Below are 23,917 nucleotides of genomic sequence, written 5' to 3' on the forward strand. Positions count from 1 at the left end.
TCAGTCATGTGCACAGCTGTTCTCATTGGCCCTGACTTAACTGACTCACCAGGGAACCAGAGATGATAATCATACGCATTAATACTGCGTCGAGATAACTGATCTCCTTGGGCAGCCAAAAAAAAAAAAACCTGATCACCATCCCCTGTGGCTAAAATTGTTGTTGCCTGGGTCCCGCCCCAGGAATGAGGCCCTTTCTAGGCCAGCAACTGTAAGAGAAAATAGGCTCGGTAGGCTAGGACTTTCCCTCCATCCTTCATTTGTCAATAATGACCAGAATCTCTGCTTAACGCCCGACGTCCCAAAGCTATGTTAACAACCTGCATTTCCCTGTATCGGTCGTGTTGCCCATGCTACTCGACGCGCCTTGATGTCTCAGACCCAAAAGGTAAGACTGTCATCGCCTATTAAATTCTATGGTACAGGGATCCCTGGGTGGTGCAGCGGTTTAGCACCTGCCTTTGGCCCAGGGCGCGATCCTGGAGACCCGGGATTGAATCCCACGTCGGGCTCCCGGTGCGTGGAGCCTGCTTCTCCCTCTGCCTGTGTCTCTGCCTGTGTGTGTGTGTGTGTGTGTGTGACTATCATAAATAAATAAAAAATTAAAAAAAAATTCTATGGTACAAAAATAAAAAATAAAAATAAAAATAATTAGTTCATTAATAAATTAATTAATTAATTCTATGGCACAGACTCATCTACGATGAGAGTGGATGGGTCAGTTGGCCTTTCAGGGAAAAAAAAATTTTTAAAGTTAAAGCATTTCCTCTATGTAATGAATGCATTCTCTCTAAGTTTCTTGCTTTTTATGAAAGCAATCAGAATGCGAGAAGTTTCCACGCGCACGCCTTCCTGACTGTGTCTGTATCTTCTCCTACAGGCATCTCCATAACAATAGAATTCACTCCCTGGGAAAGAGATGCTTTGATGGGCTCCACAGCCTAGAGACTTTGTGAGTTGACCTTTTATTTGTTTCCTTTTTTCAGTGTTTTCATGAGTATTCTGAAAGAATCAAGATGGCCTTAAAGCCAAACCTGCTGTCTGGTTTGGTTAATTGCTCTGAACAGATATTTACGGTGGCTTCACCTCACACGCGCGTGCACACGCAGCTAAGTAGCAAAACTGAGATTTCATTCTAATGGGACGAGGGTGGTAAATTAGTTAGGGCCGTTATAAGCTAAATGAGATGTTCTCAGCCGAGCAGCGACGGGTTGCTGAGGAACGTGGGCTGTGGGTGTCAGGGATCATCTCCTCGCGAGTCTGCTCCTCCCTGCACCCCCCACGAGGATTCCGCCCAGGCGAGTGCTCTCCGATCAGGGCTCTCCGATCTGAGATGAGCAGGGATCCCCCTAACAGACAGCAGAAGTGCACACGAGAAAGGAGTAACGGCTACCATTTGTTGGGTGCACCCACCTCCGGGGATCGCACAGCCAGGTGCGCGGGTTCAGCTGACCCCACGTGCACCCCGTGAGAGCAGCTATCAGCCTTCCATGCTAAGCTCTAGTCGGGTGAAGTCGCTTTGCCAGCGTGACACATCTAGGCGGCTGCATGGCTGGGGTTCGCTTCTGCTCTAGCCTGGCCCGGACATCCGTGTTTGCCCGTGCGCACTGCTTCCAAAGGTCAGGGCACAAGCCCAGATCTGAGCTGGCACCTCATAGAGACAGTCCAGCGCTGAGCCCCGGGGCCCCCCTGGCCAGCCACCCCCCACCGCCCTAGTGAGGAGACAGGCAGCGAGCGCCCGGAGTGTCTGGAGCAGGGCACGTGCTTCCAGTTGTGCCCCTCCTGCCCCCAAGCTGTTAACACTCAAGTGCAATAAGCCACACAGCACCACCGAACCCACACGGTTGGCTCTGGGCAGGCTGTGGGGTGAGACACCAAAGCCCACCTCCTGTGGGGCCAAGGAGCCTGTCGGCCACTTGCACCTGGAGCTTAGTTTTTGCACGTGCTCGGAGTAGCTGCTCATCGGGTCCGGGTGTGACGATCTCCCGACGGGCCACCCGCGGCTGGTGGCCTTCTCGAGGCCCCTGGGTGCTCACAGCCTCCCGCCCAAGGTTGCTGAAGCCACTCTGTGTTCCCTCTTGGGAGGGAAGCACCACCCTCGTGGGGAGATGCCGCAGATGGAGCTCCCCAGGCGGACCAGGCAGACCGTTGAGGTCGATGTAGGGGCTTGGGCAGCCGTTCCTGCGAGCTCTTGGAAAACACTTGGGGCTCTTGGGGCTGCAGGGCTGGGCGCGGGATCTTAGTAGTGGAAAGCACCCTCCCGTCCAACGCAGGAGGAACAAAAACCAATGCTGGCTTTCAAGGGTATTTCCATAAATAGTCTCCCTCCCCCGCCCTTGGTTGAGATGAGGACCTGGTTTCATGTAAATACCGAGGAGTAAAACATTTCAGGGCAAATTCATCTGAGTCTCCTTGCCCTCCGCCACCCACCCCGCCCCCCTGCCCCGGCACCTTGCCCAGGGCTACAGAGCATCAGTACATTGGTTCCTCCCAACCTCTTCCTTTCCCTCACAAGAGACCCAAGTCATTTATAAGGACCCAGTCCTCGTTTAATCAAAACAGAGCATCTGGAGAGATTCACAAACAGGAAGAAAATTTATGTCCACAACAGACACAGTTTTCCTGGCGGCACTACCGCTTAAGGATGGCCCGTGCCCGACAAGCAGGGCTCTCGATGCTTGCCTCGGTCAGATGATCTCCCTTAAAATTCAAAAGCGGTCCTTCCCCATAGAGGAAGATCTGAGCATATCTGATCGGCTGGCCCAAAGGTCCCTCTGCGTCATCCGGGACACCTGCCATTCCCCCGAGCCCAGGACGCAATGGCTTTTCCATCCGAAGCTGTAGATACGAGGCGGAGTCAGTCTGAGTGATGGGACTGAAAAGCCACTGGTGTCAGGACAGCTAGGGAAACGAGGGGTTGAAACGGCCTGGCCCTGCTGTGTCTGCGTGGCGGGGGGGGGGGGGGGGGTAACATGGAGCTTGGCCTCAAAGGACAAGGAAAACCTACTCCTGGTCTGAATCATGTCCTGTGACCCTGCAGAAATTCTAGGCCTCATGCCCTTCCTGGGAGGGCCCGTAGCACAGAAGCCTCTGAGGACGCGGGCTGGGGAATCCCGGGCATTCTGCAGGCCTCAGGGACAGAGCAGCCCTCCGAGGTGCCCTTTCAGGGGACACAGAAAAGCAAGGGGGAAAGTCAGCGTGTGAGGTGGGAATGGGGGAGGAGCTGGGAGGGGAGGCAGGAGGAGTGCTGAGCCAGGTTCGGGGGAAGAGCTGGTCGCAGGCCCCTCAGCCTGGCCCCTCAGCCTGGCCCCGGCCCCCTCCTGCTGGGCCAGCCCTGCCCACGGCTCTAGGCCTCCTCTGTTTGTCAACACCTCGGTGCCCTGAGCCGTGTGATGACCATGTTAAGCCAGACGCTGGTGAAGGGCTCGGTCAGCAAGCCCAGACCCTCTCTCCGCGAAGAGAAGGAACGAGAGCTTTCCTCGGTGGCCCCTTGGAAGAGCATGTCAGCTGTCTCCGTATGTGTCGTATGCATGAATTTTTTAAATTAAAAACTGAAAATACTGTTTACTTATTTGCAGAGACTTAAATTATAATAATCTTGATGAATTCCCCACCGCCATCAGGACACTCTCCAACCTTAAAGAACTGTGAGTATTTAGGACAGATTTAATGGGAAAAGTCTATTCTTCGTGAATTCACTTTAAAATATGTTTGATTTTTGTACAGAGCATGACTGACGAGAAGGTTTTCAACGTTTGTATAAATGATGGTTAAGTACGCTTAAAATATATTTTATTCTACTGCCAACAAACATCAGATCATCTTTTTTAGACATGTAATGGATTTCTCGAATATACGTATATGAGAAAAAAATACATAGTTCTCTGAATCATGCTCTCTTCCTCAGCTATATTCCCCTACATTTATACACTTCACACGTTTATAGAGAACTGTCATGGAATTCAGCTGCCTGCTGAGTATTTTGAAAGACAAGCTTTTTAAGGTCATGTAGGTCTAGGACTAGAGAAATGAAATGCATGTGTCTAGTACCGCGCTCGGTGCTTTCACCTACGTCATTTCCTATCCTTTAGATACTTGGTGAATCATGTTTAATTTTTACAGACCCACAGTTTTACCAGAGTTAAGCCAGCTTTCAACTGTTAGGTTGCATACGTTGTCTTTGAAGGACTCCATTCAGTTAGCTCTTCTTCGTATCTAAAAATATAAATAACATACATAAGGAATGTTCCAGAGCTCAGAAAGGACATGGAGGCTGTTCTCTTGGCCAAGGGAAGTAAGACACACAGCTAAAGGAGTAGACAATAGAGCCCGTTGGAAGAGAAAGCCTGCAGGGTGGCGGGGGTGGGGTCTCCCTCAGGAACCGCACATGTGGCTTGACTGGGAAACCCTCCGGCCTGTGGTCCGGCAGCCCAACTACGGCCCGGCCCTCACCTCGTTCCAGCCGCGGCCCACATGGGACCCACAGGAGGGTCAGTGTGCTCAGACCGACGCACTGAGCGCCTTCCCTCAGCTCAGGACACCTTGTCCTCAAAAGGCGATTACTTAAATCTCTACTTGACAGCAGCTTAGGCCAACATTGTTTTCTGGTCTCCTCATATGGGGTCAGAGGAGTGATCATAATCCTCTCTCCAGCAATGGCTCCCCCTTTCCCAAGTGGTTATACGGCGATGCCCTCCTGGATGGAAACAGATGAGTCTTCCTTTTATGACATTAGGGTGTAAGTTTCCATAAAGCACCACTGTTATTTTCAGGTTCTTTATTCCTCTTTCAAGATGACAGCTTGCGATTTTTCCTCCTAGAGAGCACATGCGCTTCGAAACACGTAGAAGAAATGAGCCTTATCCTCTGGCTATCGAAGATGGTGATCATTGCCACCGGAAGGGGGTACTGTTACATGAGGTCACCCTCCATGGCATTGTCTTAAAACAAATGTTTCCCTCTCTTTCTAGAGGATTTCACAGCAACAATATCAAGTCGATACCGGAGAAAGCATTTGTAGGCAATCCTTCTCTTATTACAATGTAAGTGGCCGGGGTTCTTTTTGCTTCTTTTCCATCCTGAAATGTAATACATATTGCACTTTTAAATATAATAAAATGGGTGTCCTGTATGGTCTCGAGTTTTGTGTTTATCAAAATAAGATTCTTTACAGAGAAGCGTACGCAGAGATGTTTTGCCGGGTTTTAGCTGAATGCCGAAATAACATAAAAGTTTCTTTTTTTTCCTAGAACCTACAAGCGTGCATGGCATTGTGCTTCATTCCCCCAGATGCCTTGTCTCCCTTCGCAGTAATCTTAGGACTTACTTTTACATATCTCTATTTTCTAAGGAATAAAACTGATTTTTAGAGAATCATTGTCAAGGTCAGCTAGTCATTCAGAACGTGAATCCAAGTATACTAGAAATGGAAATTATTTTTTTACAGATTTATTTATTTCTGTGGGAGAGAGAAGGAGCTGGCGGGGGTGGGGGGGGCAAAGGAAGAGGGAGAGAGGAACTCAAGCAGACTCCGCGCTGGGTGCAGAGCCAGATGCAAGGCTTGATCCTAAGACCTTGAGATCAGAACCATTGTTGAAACCAAGAGTTGGAGGCTGACGCCAGCCAAGTGTCCTAATAAATTATTATATACAAATAGGAGTCCTTTATGGCAATAGATTCCATTGACTGCAGGTGTTGTGGGGAAGACTGTTTCATGCTAGGTCTCTGCATCTATTTGTTATCAAACCCAAGCACCAAGTCACGTTTATACAATCATAAGCTAGGCTGTAATTCTAGAAAGGTGCATATTTTCTAAAAAGTCGTATATCAGAATTCATACGCCCTAAAAGCATAAAATAGACCTAGAGCTATGGCTTGTAATTAATGAGCTATGTGTTCCACCGTCAGCATGGACAGAAGATGGGCCACGGGTAGACGTATGGGAAGGTGAACACAGGTGTGAGATGGGTCGTAGTTAGAAGAGCTGGTGGGTCCGGGGCGGAGGACTGGCCTGGTCTTGCAGGAGGGGCCCCAATAGGCAGGAGGAGGGTACGGACAGCTGTTGGACAGGACTCTAGGGGCATTTCTTGGCAAATATTCATCCCATGCCAACTTGATTAAGAGGCTTTCTGGAACCGTGTAGTATCCGTCACAAATGAGCTGGAATCCCAATTAGCCCTGACAACTGAAAAAAAAAAAAAAAATACCATTCATCGTTTCTGAGATAGCCTGACAGCATGTTGGCAAACTAAGTGTTTTAAGGTTTATTGCCAATAAACATTAGGCCTCATTAGAGAGTATTTACATATTAAAAGTTGGCAAATTGCATTGCTTTTGCTTCTTTTTTCCTCCCAGCCACAAGACTGGGTTTGTTTGGGTGCTTTTTTAATCACTCTTTTGATATGCTAATACCACTCGAGAAAGGACTAACAATCCCCAAAATTTATTAGTGCTTCCACCCAGTATTTTATGGTGTTCACTGTTTTCTCCCTGAAACTCCCCTCTCCTGGCTTCCCCATCCTCTCACAGATCCCCAATTCCCAGTCTATGTGGTCCCACTGGCCACCTAGTCCCCATGTCCCCAGGCTGTGGTCCCGTCCTCCGCCTCAGCTAGCCTTTACCTCAACATTCTTGTCAACCTGAGGCTCATCCCCGCCACCTCGTCCATCGCCCCTCCAAACCGCCCCCCATCTCCACCGGGAACAGAGCTGTTGCCCTGAAACACAGCGTCCGTCTTGCTGCAAAACATACGGAGATTCAGGATGGTCTAGAGTCCCGTCTCCTGACCAGCTAGCTCTCCACAGCTCTCCTCAACCCCCGACGCCACAGCCCACGTCGACAGTGCTTGTAGAACCCAACTCTTACGTCCTTTGCCCCTCTGATTCCATCCTCTCACTATGCTTACTGAAACTCTGTCTTCCAGGGCCCATTTCAAGTGACATTATATGAGGTTTTTTCTTGATCTCTCAGGAAATCTCCTTCCCGAGAAAGCTGTAGTCCTTAGTTGTGTTTGCGAAACTTAGAACACAAGCGTGTGGATTCGTATGCGCCCAGTGTACGTCCATATGTATACGCAGGCTAACCCGATGGCATGCATCCCAGCATATGATATGGACAAGGGACAGTGTCATCCATTGAGGAGAGCTCCACTTTTAGTTATAAAACTGACATTCTAGCTCTAGCTCTTTCTCTTATGGATTATCCCACTCAAGGGAGGAGGGCAGGGGACAGGGGCACAGAAGGGGACTTAGGTTTGTTGGGTGACAACTCCAACCCAGGGACTATGCCGGATGTTACAGGAGCATTAGCAAACTAATGTGTAGAGCAATTTGTGCACAAACCCTGCAACTCAGATTTATTATCCCATTTAACAAATTAGAAAAGTGAAGTTCTGGGAGACGCTGACCTTGCCAAAGTATCTGAGCCTCAGTTTTCCCCTCCAGAAATGAGATAAATAGTATTTAAGTGTCTGTGCTATGGATCCCATAAAGTCGTTGAGTTGGTCGATTGAGCTTTGCATGTGGAAGTGCTTTATCAACCGGGACGTGTCACGCTGTGTTCCATTCCCACGGATTCCGAGCTTCCTTGGGGCAGCGACACTTTATCCATCCTCTTCGAGCTCCCAGAACCTGGGATAATGTCAGGCACGCGGTAGGCACTTGGCGCCCGCCCCCTTCATGACTCCACCTGTAGACTCGCACAGTCCCGCCTCACACCCAGCACAGCTGACGCCGAGCGATGTGTGTTGAACGTCCCTGAGCTGGGACGTCTCCGCTACGAACTATCTGCAGGGCTTCACCGACCAGACGGTCCAGATACCTCTACACTGCAGACTACTGTAACTCAAAATATTTAAGTTCTAAGAATGCCTCACCTTTTAAAGCAGTAGGTGATCTTTTAAAAACCTAATATTACCCCCCAGAAAAGCAGAATATCCGATTTCCTCTCAGATCATCCGAGGAGTCCTTCACGTCTGTTAGGGGAAGATTCGGCCCAAGGGTCTAACCTTCACGTGGAGAGAGAACTTCAACTTTCTTTCTGTAACGATGCAATTGCCAGCACCTTGAGTCACCTTCCGGCCTCCTGGTGGCTCTTCCACAGACACTGGAGGCAGAGAAGGGTTCGGGGACACCCCCAGCCGCCACCTGTCCCTTCTCTCTGCCCTGCTGTCAGAAATTCTCATTCTTACACATTTCTCACCCAAAGTGTCCTCAGAGTTAGAATGCCCTCGAGCTTTGCTGGTACCGAGGAATCGGGAATGCCACGTGAGCGGCATCGGCAAGGGCACACGGATCCCTGTGTTTGTTGGAATTTTGAGCAGGTTTCCATTTGTCATTCAACTTTTGTACTAAGGCTTCGGTGTTTGCGTTTTTCCAGACATTTCTATGACAACCCCATCCAGCTTGTCGGAAGGTCCGCTTTTCAACATTTACCAGAGCTAAGAACTCTGTAAGTGCTTCTCTTACAGGCCACTTGCCCCGGGGCGGGGGGGGGGGGGTGTACACACCGAGTGACCGTCTCACTTGGTGAAAGCGCTTTGCAGATGGCACTAAAGTTGCCCCTTCCTGGACCCTCCTTCTGATGGTGCTCCTGTCCCCCTCCTCCTAGGACTCTGAACGGTGCCTCGCAAATAACCGAGTTTCCAGACCTGACGGGAACGGCGAGCCTGGAGAGCCTGTAGGTACCTGGCCCGGCTCTGGGCTCTGTGCAGGCGGCTCCCCAGAAACCCAAGGGGCCTGAGTGGGAGGGCCTGGGTGGGAGGATCTGGCTGGGAGGGCCCGGATGGGAGGACCTGGGTGGGAGGACCCAGGTGGGGGTGGGAGGACCTGGGCCAGAGGACCCAGGTGGGGGTGGGAGGACCAGGGTGGGAGGGCCAAGGTGGGAGGACCCAGATAGGAGGATCCAAGTGGGAGGACCCAGGTGGGGGTGGGAGGATCTGGGTGGGAGGACCCGGGTGGAAGGATCTGGCTGGGAGGGCCCGGGTGGGAGGACCTGGGTGAGGGTGGGGGACCTGGGTGGGAGGGCCTGGGTGGGAGGACCCGGGTGGGAGGATCTGGGTGGGAGGACCCGGGTGGGAGGACCCGGGTGGGAGGACCCAGGTGGGGAGTGGGAGGATCAGGGTGGGAGGATCTGGGTGGGAGGACCCAGGTGGGGGATGGGAGGATCAGGGTGGGAGGACCTGGGCCAGAGGACCCAGGTGGGAGTGGGAGGACCAGGGTGGGAGGGCCAGGGTGGGAGGACCTGGGTGGGAGGACCTGGGCCAGAGGACCCAGGTGAGGGTGGGAAGACCAGAGTGGGAGGGCCAGGGTGGGAGGACCTGGGTGGGAGGACTTCGGTGGGAGGACCTGGGCGGGAGGACCCAGGTGGGGGTGGGAGGATCAGAGTGGGAGGGCCAGGGTGGGAGGACCAGGGTGGGAGGGCCTGGGCGGGAGGACCCAGGTGGGAGGACATGGGCTGGAGGACCCCGGGCGGGAGGACCTGGGTGGGAGGACCCAGGTGGAGGTGGGAAGACCTGGGTGGGAGGATCTGGGTGGGAGGACCAAGGTGGGAGGATTCGGGCTGGAGGACCCCCGGGGCGGGGGGAGGACCTAGGTGGGGGTGGGAAGACCTGGGTGGGAGGACCAGGGTGGGAGGACTCGGGCAGGAGGACCCAAGTGGGAGGACCCGGGTGGGAGGACATGGGATGGGAGGAGCAGGATAGGAGGATCTGGGTGGGAGGATCTGGGTTGGAGGATCTGGGCGGGAGGACCCGGGGAAGGAGGACGTGGGATGGGAGGACCTGCGTGGGAGGATCTGGGTGGGAAGACCCGGGTGGGAGGACATGGGTTGGGAGGACCAGAGTGGGAGGACTTGGGTGGGAGGACCTGGGTGAGAGGACCTGAGTGGAAGGGCCCAGGTGGGAGGATCTGGGTGGGAGGACCCGGGTGGGAGGACTTCGGTGGGAGGACTTGGGCGGGAGGATGTGGGATGGGAGGACCCAGGCGGGAGGACCCGGGCGTGTGAGGCCTCAGTGAACGAGCGACGCCTGCTTGTGTCTCCACAGGACGTTAACCGGCGCCCAGATCTCGTCCCTCCCTGGAGCGGCCTGGGACCAGCTGCCCGCCCTGCGAGTGCTGTGCGTAGGACAAAGTGCTCTCCCTGCGGTGGGGGGGGTCGCGGGGGGTCGCGGGGACCCCTCGTTCCCGAGGCCCACCCGTCCCCCGCGGGTTTCCCCTGGCCCCGGCCCCTACCAGCAAACGCGCCCAAACCAGCCTACTGGCGGCGAGCAGCGCTCCTCCGCTGCGGGGCGGGGGCGGGGCGGGGCAGGTGTGGGTGCAGGTGCGGGGGCAGGGCAGGTGCGGCTGCGGGTGCGGGTGCAGGATGGGTGCGGGGCGGGGCGGGTGCAGGTGAAGGTGTGGGGCGGCTGCAGGGTGAGTGCGGGTGCTGGGCAGGTGCGGTGCAGGTGTGGGTGCGCGGCGGTGCGGGGCGGGGCAGGGGCAGGGCAGGTGCGGGGGCAGGATGGATGCGGGTGCAGGTGCGGGTGCGGTGCCTCGGCCTGACGCCCCCGGGTAGAAACGGCTCCCAGGGGCCTTCCGGGCACGCGGAGCCCCCCACCCTCCCCTCTCTGAACAGAAGGCCCTGGGGATTTGAAGGGCCTTGTCCTGACCTTCCAGGGTCACCCCCCCACCCCGAGGGTCAGGTCCGCGCGAGGACCCTGAGCCTCCTGTGGCGGCCCCCGAGCCTCGTGAGCTCTTTCTCCCCGGGCACCCGGGCACTCGCAGCCTGTGGTTCCAGCGCAGGCCCCTAGTGGCGCAGCTACGGGCCGCTCAACGTGGGGTGGGAGGGCGGACCTTCGGCCACGGGCCCCCCCGCCCTCCGCCACCCCCCCCCGTGGTCTCGCCCCCGCCACAGCCTCGGCGGGGGGGGGGGGTGAGGATGGGGGGATGGGGGTGGGGGATGGGGCAAGCGCCGTCTTCATCCCGCGCTGCCCGGGAGGTGTGATACCGACGAGGAGACCGGGAATTCGGGGCTGCAGGAGGGCAGCAGGGTCCGAGCTCGCCGCGGGGCCCAAGGAGCCGGTCTACACCGCAGGTGTCTCCGCTGCGGCCGGGGCAGGCCCCGCGAGAGGGGAGGCGGGCGGGCGGGAGGCTGGGGCCGCAGTCCAGCTCCGCAGGTACCCGCGGGGTGTCGTGGGCCGGTTACTCGTCCCCGCGGGGCTCCGTTTCCCCACCTGTGCGGCGGAGACGCGCCCCTTCCCTCGGGGCAAGGCATGAGGGTCGAGGGGGTGACACCCGCCCGGGCAGGGCATGAGGGTCCAGCGGGCTACACCCACCAGGGCTCACACCCAGAACACGAGCTCAGGCGGCCCCAGCTCCTCTGACCCCTCTCCCTTCCCTTAGGCCGTTCTTCCTCCTTCCTTTTTCTTTCTTCCCTCCTTTCTTTCTTTTTCTTTCTTTCTTTCTTTTTCTTTCTTTCTTTCTTTCTTTCTTTCTTTCATTCTTTTTTTCTTTCTTTCTTTTCTTTCTTTCCCTTTTTTTCTTTCTTTTTTATATAAAGATTTTATTTATTAATTTATGACACACAGAGAGACAGGCAGAGACCCAGGCAGAGGGAGGAGCAGGGTCCCTGCAGGGAGCCCGATGCAGGACTGGAACCCAGGACCCCAGGGTCATGCCCGGGGCAGAGGCAGGTGCTCCACCACTGAGGCCCCCCGGGGTCCCAGGCCCCTGGTCCTTCCCCAGCCCCCCTCCTCCAGCTGAAAGGCCTGAGAGAGCAAACCCATCACCCGCAGGAGCTTGTCGTTCCCAATGTGCTTGGGCCTGTCACTGGGACTTGTTCAGGGCGGGTGGAGCAGGCTTCTCCTCCAAGGGGAGAACTGAAGGGGCCCTACTGTGTGGCCACCTGCACTGGCCCAGTTGAAGAACCAGGGGAGGCCGAAAGTACAAGCCAGGGTCACAGCCTCCACTACACTCCACTTGATGTTCTGGAAGCATCAGTGTGTGAGCCCCCCACCTCGGGCTGCGGTCCTCGCTGAGCACCTGTTACCCTCACCCCCAGGCCTCTTTGCCCCCATGGGAGGGCCTGGGCTGGGCCCGGCTCTCCCCACTAAGCAGCTGGTGACCTTAGCAAATTATTGGACATTGCGCAGTGGTGATCGGCGTCTCCCTCATGAGGGGACCACAGGGAGCAAATGAAATAACTTAGGGGGCGGCCCAGGTGGCTCAGTAGTTTAGCACAGCCTTCAGCCCAAGGCCTGATCCTGGAGTCCTGGGATGAAGTCCCACATCCGGCACCCCACATGTACCTGCTTCTCCCTCGGCCTGTGTCTCTGCCTCTCTCTCTCTCTGTCTCTCATGATAAATAAATAAAATCTTAAAAAAAAAAATGAAAGAAAGAAATGACTTAGGTGACACCGTGAACATGGTGTCTATAGATGACAAGTGCTCAGTCGGTGTTAGCCGGGAAAATCATTAGGTGGAAGGTGGTAGAAGGGGACACGGTGTCTATGTAGAAGAAGGTTTTGTGCATCGTGGAGGAAGAGCCGCGCGGGCGGGTTTACGACCCCCGGGCCACCTGCAGATGAGTGAACCAAATCATGAGCGGCTTTCATGAGACATACGTGCATTTTCTCACAACCACTGCTTTTTTAAAAATATACAGCATTTTGTTGACCAGGTGCATCTGTGCATAGGCGTGGGGCCTGGTTTTGGGGTTTGTTTGTTTTTTTTCCTATTTTTTGTTTGGTTTGGTTTAGTTTGGTCTCGAGCCTCTTGGATAAACTATGAATTTGTGTTTGCAAACAGCTTCATCTGCATTTTTATGTGTAGTAGGTGAACTGTATTTCTGTGTGAATTCCATTCATGCAGTAACTGTAGAAGGGAGTGATCGACTAGGAGAACAAGATCATGAAAAACCCTCCTCGAGCACAGTGTGGATTTTTCAGTTGCGTAGTGCTGATCTGGTTTTAAGAATTAGAATCAGGCATGAAAGTGTGTTAGTTGATTAGCTGATAACTTTTTAAACATGAGACAGGAATTTTTTTTTTAAAGTATCTATGTTACTTTATCTACCAGCTTTCTTTTTTTTAAGCTTTCTGCAAATTACCACGGCTTGTTTTAGATTAGTTATATTATACCCTAAATACGTCCATATGTTTTTGTTATTCTATAATTTGTTGAGTTTTGGCTGAAGACTTTCTTAGGTTGTTTTCCCCCTTGCGGTGATTGATTTCAAAGTTAGTGCTACGTTTCGAATTGTTGTTGGGTTGTTTTTTTGTGTGTTTGTTTTTTGGTTTTTGGCTTTTTTTTTTTTTTAAGTTGATTAGAAAAGAACCAACAGTGATTCTCTTAGCTGTAGAGCTATAGCAGCGCTCAGGGAGGCACAAATCATTTAATTTAATTTGTAGTCATTTCGGTAAGATAATAGCTAGAACATTGTAGATCATCACTAACAAAATATAAATAAATCCTTTAAGCAACTTATTTAAATCAATTAAAGAAGCACAACAGCTACATTTCAGTAAATGTTTGGCTCTACGCTTAATCCAATAATGCCCGGGCCTACCGGCTCCACGTCAGGGCCGGGGAGACGGTCGGGCTGGCCTTTGGGAGATGCGTCCCTGTGGATGGGAAAGGAGAGCAGAGCATGTTTCCTTAGGATTAATATGTAACAGACTTCCCCTTTCGTACCTTCTGTTTTCCAGAGATCTGTCTTACAACCTGCTGGAAGATTTACCCAGTTTTTCAGTCTGCCGGAAACTTCAGAAAATGTACGTCTATACGAGTCTCTAAGTCGCCTGACAAAAAACGAGAGCCAAGACTCACATTTCCAGGGGTCACTGGTTTGCTTGCCCCGCGAGTCCCCGGGGAGACATTTGGCGCTTTCCCTTCTCACGCGCACAAGGTGTGACTGGGTAGGATGTCTATTAAGTTCGGGAAACATAGATAATATTATTTTACCAGGCATTTCACTGTAAGTAAAGCATTTATTATGCTTCCGCCCTCCCCCTTCCCCAAACTTGGCTTATGATGGAACTTTGGTGTCATTCGAGCCTTGAATTTTTTTAAGATGCTATTTATTTATTCATGAGAGAGAGAGAGGCAGAGACACAGGTGGAGAGAGAAGCAGGCTCCATGCAGGGAGCCCGACGCAGGACTCGATCCCGGGTCCCCAGGATCACGCCCTGGGCCGAAGGCGGCGCTAAACCGCTGAGCCACCCAGGCTGCCCGAGCCTTGAATTTTTTTAAGCTTACATAGCCAATGAGCAGTATTATTTGTAAAAATGGGAGGGATTGGGGTCTGTTGGGGTGTTCGTTTCACAGCAGCCACCTCTAGAGGAGGTGCCACTTCCATATGAAACATTTTGAAACTCCTTCCTTAAAATTGCCTTCGTAAAACGTCGGCTCTGCTGCTTTCAAGGCATACTTCAGTTTTGATCAGAACACTATTAACCATCTATCTTTTCCCATTTCATTTTTCTCTGAATGCCTTCGGGCACCTAAGAGAGAGAAAGAAGGGCAGAACTGTCCCTGAAAGGTGAGGGTTGGGTGCTCTTGAGGCCCAGAGGCAGAGCCAGGCACCACGTGGCTGAGCGATGCCCGCGTTTGGGGCGGAGGCCCACGTCCACCCGAGGAACTCCTGCCTCGAAAGAGGCAGCACTTACATGTAAAGGTTGGGATGCCGATGCCGTTCTTTAGGCTAAGCAAGATTGTTAAATTGGTTGCTTGACAGTCACCTGCTCCTTTGGGTGAGGGCAGCTAATCCCTCTGTAGCCCTTCTCCGAGGACTAATCTTTGAAGCCACTGACTCTGGATCAATCTTGGACCTCTGTCATTTCAGAGACCTGCGACATAATGAAATCTATGAAATTAAAGCTGACACTTTCCAGCAGTTGCTTAGCCTCCGGGCGCTGTGAGTACCGCCTCCCGGCACTTTCCCCAGCCCCTTCCCCAGCATCCTCCCCCTACGCTGGCTTCCTTGGGCCTTTGTGCCGAGTTATGCTACATAAAGGCAAATATCTTGCTCGTGATCATGTCCAGGAATATATGCAAAAGCAGTAAATTTGCAGGCTTGGAATTTGGCTAAAGAAGAAGGAGGCCAAGTCGTTGAATTGCCTACGAAACGTGTGTCTGCCAGCAGCCCGGAATTGCTAGGGGTTGTTTCCCACACAGGGATGGGATGACCACCCAGTTCTTCCCACCTGCTCGTGTCTCCTGGGTGAACGGTTCCCAGTAGGTGTTGCAAAGGGCTTACGAATCATCAGGGGGCTGCGGGAAGGAAGGCGTCCCCACCCACCTCCTCAGTCAGAATCTCAGGTGGTTCCTAACCATCTGCAAGTGGGGTACTTGCTCAAAATACTCTACTTTGAGCAAGTACCCCAAGGGTTGAGTACCACTGCCGTGGCAAACGCTCCTGTTGACCAGATGATTAAGAATTGTAAATAGAGTATCTAATTCCACTCCATGAGGGAAAACACCATCTATTAATCATACATCTAAAAAAACAAAAAAACAAAAACAAAAACAAAAACAAAAAACACCTTGGTAACAGATTGTTTTCTGGGACAGTTAAATCTTTTTCATCTCAAAACTGAATTTCAATGTGATTCTGATGGATAATGACAATATCTAATCTTTAAATTCCGGTATATTTTCTTAAAAACGCTTTTTTCTCTAAAGTATTTCTTTGTGTTTTTTAAGGATTACTTATTGGGGCACCTGGGTCCCTCAGTCCTTGAAGCATCTGCCCTCAGCTCAGGTCATGATCCCGGGGTCCTGGGGTGAGCCCCACGTTGGGCTCCCTGCTCAGCGGGGCATCTGCTTCTCCCTCTGCCCCCACCCCCGCTCGTGCTCTCTCTCTCTCTCTCTCTCTCAAGTAATGAAATTTAAAAAAAAAAAAAGGATTTATTTATTTATTTTAGAGAGTGAGGGAGAGTCAGGGGGAGGGGTGGCATAGAGAGAGGGGAGAGGATCTCAAGCAGACTCCCCCCAGGAACAGAGCCCCTGGCAGGGCTCCATCTCACCACCCTTAGATCATGACCTGAGCTGAAATCAAGAGTCCGATGCTCAACACACTGAGCCGCCCAGGCGCCCCCCACCCCGAAGTTCTTCTTAATACTTAAGAGACTATACCCTTGAAAAATAGTCTTTTTTTTTTAGATTTTATTTATTTATTCATGAGAGAATAGAGAGAGAGAGGCATGAGATACAGGCAGAGGGAGAAGCAGGCTCCATGCAGGGAGCCCAACGTGGGACTCGATCTCGGTTCCCCAGGGTCACTCCCTGGTCTGGAGGCAGAGGCTCCACCACTGAGCCCCCCAGGCGTCCCTACACCTTTGTAAAATAATACTCGTCCTCCAAACATTTTAAATTTATCCTTAATTATCTTCTCCTAAAAATTTACCATGAAAACTATCTTGTTCTGAATTTAAACGTGTTGCCCTTTCCCTATTTGTCACGAGTGTGAGCTTGTGAAGTGCTTGCACTTTTTTTTAACAGACATAAAACAAAAATCCCTAACCTATTTCCATTACCTGCCGTGGTCACCCAGTTGGAGTTTTGGCTGCTTCCCAAAGTCGGTCCCATTTTAAACGGCGGATAGAGTTGGTAACGGTCCCTGCGGCCCCGGCAAGTCGCTGCTGTCGCAGAACTCCAGTGTCTCCACAGGAAATGCATACGTAGATTTTCTCACAGTCACATGAAATGAAAGGCGGCCCCCTACCGACAGCAGAAGGCCCTGAAGGCCAGAGTCTGAGTCCCCCTGAATTCCCGCGGCTCCTTAGAGTTTACGGGTCACCCACCTGTCCCCAGGTGGGCCAGGCTTCTGCCCCGGGTCCCCGCCCTCCTGAGCGGCCTGTGCCCCACGCCGCCCCGCTCTTCATCCCATCCTCCGCACGCACTGTGGCTCGGGCACCAGCGTGGTCACCGCGCCCCCAGCCTCAGGGTCTCCTTCCAGGTGCAGGCGACCCTTCCCGCCCCGCCTTCAAACTGCGACCGCAGCCTGGTCCTGCAGCCCCCGATGCACCCAGGCATCGCCAGGCCTCTGCCCCACGGTGGCCGTCCCCGGGCCAGAAGCACAGGGTCCCCGGCCCTGAGGCCTGTCCTGTGTGGCCCACACAGCGCAGCCCTGGGTATCTGGCACCCAAACCCCGAGCGCACCATCTACTGAAGAGCTTCCAGCAGGTTCTGAGCCACAGCCGAGACCCTGTGTCAGCTGGGCTTAGAGGCCAGCCCCTGACCTCATTCTGCAGCTTTGAAAGAGGCACTAACTGCCTGGGCCTCAGCCCCGAGCTGAGGGTTAGAGCCACGCAGAAACAACACCCTGGGCTCCTAACCTCCCAGCGGTCAGTGTGCAGTCATGACCTCGGTACCTGCGGCCAGAATGCGCACCTGGCCGCCCAGGGTGTGTCGGTGAGGGGCCTGGCGGGGCCAGCTTCCACCCGGCAGCCGGGGGGGGGGGGGGGGGGGGGGGGCAGGGGTCAAGGTCGCGGCCAGGGTCAAGGTCACAGCCAGGGCCGAGGAGGGGGCCACGCTGGAGAGCCGGGCGGGGATGACTTGCTCCCCTGGCCCTCGAGCTTTTGTGAGCTGCTGGAGGGCGCTCTCCTCCTCCCACTGCCCAGCCTCCACTGGAGCTTCCCACTGCCTCCACCCCCCCTTCGTGGCCAAAATCATTTTCGGTTCCCAGACCCATGATGGACCAAAATAAAAAGTTTCATCCAGGTTAGGGAGCCTTTCACATTCGACTATGAATGTTCTGCGAAGAGCATCTCCCTAGGGAAACGCAGGAGGGCCGGCCTCATACGAGCCACCGGGAAGTGGATGGTGGCCGCTTTCAGGTTCCTCACAGGCCTACACCTTGGTTATCCCCATTAGTTAGGCATTTCACTTTATTTTTTAAAGATTTTACTTATTTATTCATGAGAGACACAGAGACAGAGAGTCAGAGACTCAGGCAGAGGGAGAAGCAGGCTCCCTGGGAGGAGTCCAACGCAGGACTTGATCCCAGGACCCCGGGGTCACGCCCTGGGCCCAAGGCAGATGATCCACCACTGAGCCCCCCAGGCATCCCCAGTTCGGCATTTTAAAAATACAAAATTTAAGTTCATTTTTCCTTTCTTTGAAATGTGTAAGTTCTTATTCCTGCTGAATCATCTCCATTTCAGTGCGTGTGTGTGTGTGTGTGTGTGTGTGAGTGTGAATTGTAGGTTTTTCCTGGTAATCAAAGAATTTGACTTCCCAACATATTAGCCCCTTTTTGATTTATTTTGCAGTTAAGAATTTAAATGTGCATCTCTGTTACTGGGATTTTTTTTTTTTTAATACTTCTCAGTGTTTCTCCTGCGGCCCCGACGTACCTGACAAACTCAGCCACAGCGTGTGGCTGAGTTTCATTACGTCTCCAGGATGTTCTCCAAGTTTACTTGGTAGTCAGAGGAAGACCCTCCGAAGTTGAGGTCCCTAACTCCTCCTCTGCCCCTACTCATCTCAGAATTGCCCTCATAAAATCTAACGAGCATGTTTAAGTCAACTTTTTAGCAGAGTAAAATCTAAAATATCCTCTTGAATAATATTCCCTTGATTAATTTAAAACAAGATTGATGTAAAGCTCCAGCCTTAGTCACTTTGTACTATAGACATCTGTATCTCGAGGCTGATGTGATGGCCTAAGTGTTTTGTCCTGAATGGAAGCTAAGTTTTGGCAGAAGAATGAATATATGTGGTAAAACTTCACACAATCTTATATATATGTAAAATCCTCTCACTTGCCTTTCTTTTTTTTTTTTTTTTTTTAATAGGAATTTAGCCTGGAACAAAATTGCCATCATTCATCCCAATGCATTTTCCACGATGCCATCTCTAAGAAAGCTGTGAGTGTTTCATGGCTCGTTGGTGGCATATTTTATGTAATTGGGGGCCACCTAAATTCATCGGAAACATTGGTTTTGCTGAAGAGGCCACGATGCACACACTGCCTGGCCCTTAGTGCTCTGCACCCTGGAGCTGGATGGGACCAGGGGGGGGGGAGCCCACGCCCCTGCTGACCCTCCCCCTAGGAGGCCCTCCCTCCTCCAAGGCCCCCCCCACCAAGACCACATGGGCCCTGACTCGCCTAATTGACGATCTGCGTGGCAGCTGGTTCTGGTTATTGAGGTGAAATTTTCCATTTTCTCTGAGCAGTCAGGTGGGGCAAAATAGATGTCATTTCAGTTCCAAAGGGTTTTCTTTTCTTTTCTTTTTATATTTTATTTATTTATTCATGAGACAGAGAGAGAGAGGCAGAGACACAGGCAGAGGGAGAAGCAGGGTCCCCGTTGGGAGCCCGATGCAGGACTCGATCCCAGGACCCCAGGGTCACATCCTGGGCCCAAGGCAGCTGCTCAACCACTGAGCCCCCGGGTGCCCCCTAAAGGGATTTCATTTCCTATTTGCCATCCCGACGAAGAGGTTTCCTGTCCCGATTCTCCTCTGCGCGGGACTCCCTCCAGCCTGTCCCTTGTCGACTGGACCGAGAGGGAAGGAGCTGGTCAGCCGGGGGCGCGGGGACCCAAGGGACTAAACCCACAGCGCCTCCCCCACCCCAAGCTGAATCCGCTCCACCGCACTTCTCGGATGACCTGTAGCTCCTTCTGATGTCTGATGTCCCCACCAGGCAAAATGCAGCTGAACGCAGAAGTGACAGTGCAGGTGCCCCCGAGACATCCCCCCGGCCCTGCAACTCTGATCGTAAACCTAAAAGTTATCAGGAGCTAAGCCCAAAATGGTTATTTCTACTGCCAGGGTATGGACCCTGCTTAGGTGTCCTTATGGAGCAGTTTAATAATCTTTAGGTTGCTTTTTTCTTTTTTTTTTTTCTTTCTTTTTTTTTTTTAACATCGACACTTTCTGCTAACACAGACCAAAAGCCAATTGTTGATGTTTTGCAGGGACCTGTCGTCCAACCGCCTGTCGTCCTTTCCTGTAACGGGGTTACATGGTTTAACTCACTTAAAATTAACAGGAAATCATGCCTTACAGAGCTTGATATCATCTGAAAACTTTCCAGAACTCAAGTGAGTTTGTCATTAAAACTAATAAGATACATTTGTGGTCATGCGAAATAATAGACGTGTTAGAGTGGTTTTCGAAATTTATGAGGTCATGGGACTCCTTTGAATTGCATTTCATGCCCTCAAGTCCCCCACCCCTGCGGCACGGTTAGGACGACCCCTGCAGGGGGAGAGCGTCATCCTGACCGCAGTTCCTTTCTTCCTCGAAGATGCCCCCCAAACCCCCGCATCCTAGCCTTCACCGGAAGAGTTGGAAAACCACCGATCCATGGGGTAGAAACTAGGACACGTAATTAAATAACATTATAACATGATCGCAGTCCTGCTTACTTTTTAAGATTTACCTAGCTTGTTATACATTCTAATAAAATGTCCGAAATGGCTATTTCTTTGAGGAAGTAATGCTCTTTAAAACCTGTTATGCATATTACTGTTTAAAAAAAAATCCCTTGAAAGACCATATATATACATATATGTATGTAGTAGGTATGTGGGGGGGGGGGTACATATACATGCATATTTTTTTAAGACACACTACATTTTACATACTTTTAGAACCATAACCCCAAAAGAGATTTAGGAAGGGAGAAGAGAGTAAAAAAATCTAAAAATGCCCCCCAAACAACTTTTTATTGTATTTCCTTCGTTGTTTGCGATATATTTTTAACGGTTAGAACCGCAGTACGTATACGGACTTACATCATGTTCTCACTGCTTTACCTTATGTCACACTATAAGCACTTTTTTAATGGTGCTACAATTTTCCTAGCAGTTCTTTTTCGACTTCCTTATTATGGAAATTCCCAAGCACCGAAGTAGAGACAATAATAGAATCTGTGCATCGCCCAAGCTCAGCAACTATCAACATTTCATGGCAATAACTTTTAATGACTCCGTTGTTATTATAAATAGCGCAGTAATGAACATCTTTGTACACAGTCATTATTTTAGATTATTAATTAAGGCTAAGACCCAAAGGCAGAATTAATGAGTGAAAGAAGATGAAGACGGTATTTGACAACCTGTGTCTTTAAGCCTGTGTTTTTTTGCTTGGTTTCGTTCATTTGAAGGGTCATAGAAATGCCTTATGCTTACCAGTGTTGTGTATTTGGGGTGTGTGAGAATGTCTATAAAATCTCCAATCAGTGGACTAAGGATGACAACAGCAGTACAGATGACCTTCATAAGAAGGATGCCGGGATGTTTCAAGTTCAAGGTAAGACCTGCTACGTCACAGTGATGAAATCCTATCCAGAAGGGTCTTGAAAAATCATCAAACGGGTCATCTGAACTCGGGACAAGTCCCTATGTAAGCAGCCCCAGCAAGACGGGACACAATCCCAGTATTTAGAGATGCCCAGAGAAAGAGAAATACCCCCTTAAGATTCACTCTAAAAGTTCATCTTTTCTGTAGGTGACTCCTTCATACTTTTATTAATAATTCAATCCCCCTTAGCATGTACTATCCTCGGGGATAATTCTTAATCATCACCAGTATTTTCACAAACTTTTAATTTATTTTTTTCACAAACCTTTAAAAGGGCCTCCTCCTCATTGGCTTTATTTTTTTAGCCGTGTTTCTGAGCGTCCTTCTCCAGAAGATAAAATCCATTTTTATTCTTACGGCATGAGAGAAGCGGACCGTACAGGCACTTAGACGCCTCCGCATGGGAGCAGAAGGGCCTAAGCACCCCACTTCTTATCCAACTAATTCTGAAACGTTCTCCCCTCCTACCCCCCGCAGAGGTATCTGTCACGAAGGTGAAATGAGATAATGTCTGTAAGGCACTTGGCTCCCCTTGAAGTAAGAGCTTACTTAAACAGACAGCAATGCCCCTGAAACCACACGTGTGGGAATGGGGAGACGCCACGCGGCTCCCACTCGCCTCTCCCTGCCAGCCTTGCAAGTTTGCACAGAGTTGCACAGACGGGCTTCTCCTCCATTGGGCCCTAATGATCTGTTGATTCCCAAGCAAGTGTGATTGTGTCTGTCTGAATGTTACTTCATTTATTTTTCTTTTAAAGATTTTATTTATTTATTTGACACACACAGAGAGAGACAGAGAGCACAGGCAGGGGAGCGGCAGGCAGAGGGAGGGGGAGAAGCAGGCTCCCCACTGAGGGGGGAGCCCGATGCGGGGCTCAATCCCAGGACCCTGGGATCATGAACGGAGTCGAAAGCAGACGCTCATCCGACCGAGCCACCCAGGCACCCCACCATTTCTTCATGTACACGCATCAGTTTAAGGAGCTGATATTGTAGCCCATGGCTTTTTTGTTTGAGGCCACAGGAGGCATCTCGCTCGGGTTTTTCCCTGAGTTTTTGCTCCCTGCCTCATCCATGCTAATTTTTACTATAGTCACTCAGGGGGGAAAAAAAAAAAGGTAAGCATGCCTCACGTGTGCCAGGATACACGATAACAAGAGAGTCAATGTTCTTCAAGGAGTTTATTTTTAAGGGCAGTGATGCCGTGTGTTGGATCAGAAAGCTCCCATTGCAGAACTAGGCGCTAAACCGAGCACCACTAGTGTCCTGCTTGGTCCTCTGTTAAGCACAATCTCCCGGAAAGGCTGAACTCACTGCACCTGGTTCTCCTTCTTGGGCCCCGAGAGCACAGCCCAGAACATTCGCCCACGAGGCTCCCCCGGTGTTGGGGGGGCTGGCACCCAGTGTGAGGTCAGTGCGGTTCGGGGCCCTCGTGAGCTGCAGGGAACAGAATGAGAGCTGAGGCGCTACGGCGGTGGGTGGGGGGGGCCTGGGGCTCCCTCCCTCACCCCCATTTCCCCGGAATCCTGTGTCATCCAGTAGCTCGAGGAGAACATCCCCAGAATAGATTGCAAGAAAGCCAGAGCCCCGGGGGGAACGCGGGACCCTTGGCCTTCAGTTCCCTTGGCGCCATCTCGTGTCTTGAGGATAATGCAGGCCTCTCTCCCCTGGGATGTGGTCTCCAGCCAAGAGACCCAGAACCCCCATTACAGGGCTTCTCGTTCCTGCAGATGAGCGGGATCTTGAAGATTTCTTGCTGGACTTTGAGGAAGACCTGAAAGCCCTCCACTCGGCGCAGTGCTCACCTGCCCCAGGTGAGCCGAGCAGCGTCTCCGCCCTGCCCCTGAGGTCGGGGTGACATACCCGCCACCTGTCCCAGCAGAATTGCTTCCGAGGCTCTTCTATCCCTCCCGTGGGGACCTTTAGGATAGAGACGCCCATGCCCTGGGGTCGGTGTCCGGTCATAGGGTTTCTGCGGAAGACCTTTGACTCAGATCAGTGAAAACGGAGGAGTCAGTCAGAAAAGCGTATGCCAGTTTTTTAAAGATTTTATTTATTTACCTACTTATTTGAGGCAGAGGGAGGGAGGGAGCATGGGGTGGGGGTGTCCTTGAGCAACAGATGGGGAGGCAAAGGCTCTCGAGCCGCCTCCCCGCTGACCCCGGACCACACCAGGGACAGCGACGCGGGCCTGACCCTAGAGTCTGACCCTAACCCACGGAGACACCCAGGCGCCTCACCTGAGCATCTGCCTAGATATTGGCCATCCAGCCTGAGCTGGCATACAGCTGTCTTGCTTCACGTCATCAGTTTTTTAAATTTGTATTTATTCACGAGAGACACACAGAGAGAGGCAGCGACACAGGCAGAGGGAGAAGCAGGCTCCCCGCGGGGCCCTCTATGTGGGACTCGATCCCTGTGTTCCGGGATGACACCCTGAGCCGAGGGCAGGTGCTCCACCGCTGAGCCACCCGGGCGTCCCTATCACTTATTTTTTTAAAGTGTCATCTTCCCTAAATAGCCATTTGATTAAAGCAAATAACAGTCCATACAGACCAGCAAAATCCTGTATATGGACCTCACAGAGCTATCCCAGTCCCAGGAACAGGGTGGGCCAGGCGAAAGGA

At 51.9% G+C, this 23,917-nt stretch overlaps 1 protein-coding gene across 1 annotated transcript in view; it reads left to right on the forward strand.

Moving 5' to 3' along the window:
- The window catches only part of LGR5 (leucine rich repeat containing G protein-coupled receptor 5), a 128,049-nt gene that overhangs the window by 100,722 nt on the left and 3,410 nt on the right, over nt 1-23,917 (forward strand). Inside the window, exons 6-17 of the mRNA XM_077913842.1 lie at nt 881-952; nt 3,579-3,647; nt 4,971-5,042; nt 8,377-8,448; nt 8,608-8,676; nt 10,043-10,114; nt 13,682-13,747; nt 14,818-14,889; nt 18,773-18,844; nt 19,901-20,026; nt 21,094-21,239; nt 23,021-23,104. Coding sequence (XP_077769968.1) covers nt 881-952; nt 3,579-3,647; nt 4,971-5,042; nt 8,377-8,448; nt 8,608-8,676; nt 10,043-10,114; nt 13,682-13,747; nt 14,818-14,889; nt 18,773-18,844; nt 19,901-20,026; nt 21,094-21,239; nt 23,021-23,104 — 992 coding nt within the window. The remainder of the gene's footprint in view (nt 1-880; nt 953-3,578; nt 3,648-4,970; nt 5,043-8,376; nt 8,449-8,607; nt 8,677-10,042; nt 10,115-13,681; nt 13,748-14,817; nt 14,890-18,772; nt 18,845-19,900; nt 20,027-21,093; nt 21,240-23,020; nt 23,105-23,917) is intronic.

Source organism: Canis aureus, chromosome 11 (genome assembly GCF_053574225.1).
Source record: "Canis aureus isolate CA01 chromosome 11, VMU_Caureus_v.1.0, whole genome shotgun sequence".
Taxonomy (NCBI): Eukaryota; Metazoa; Chordata; class Mammalia; order Carnivora; family Canidae; genus Canis; species Canis aureus.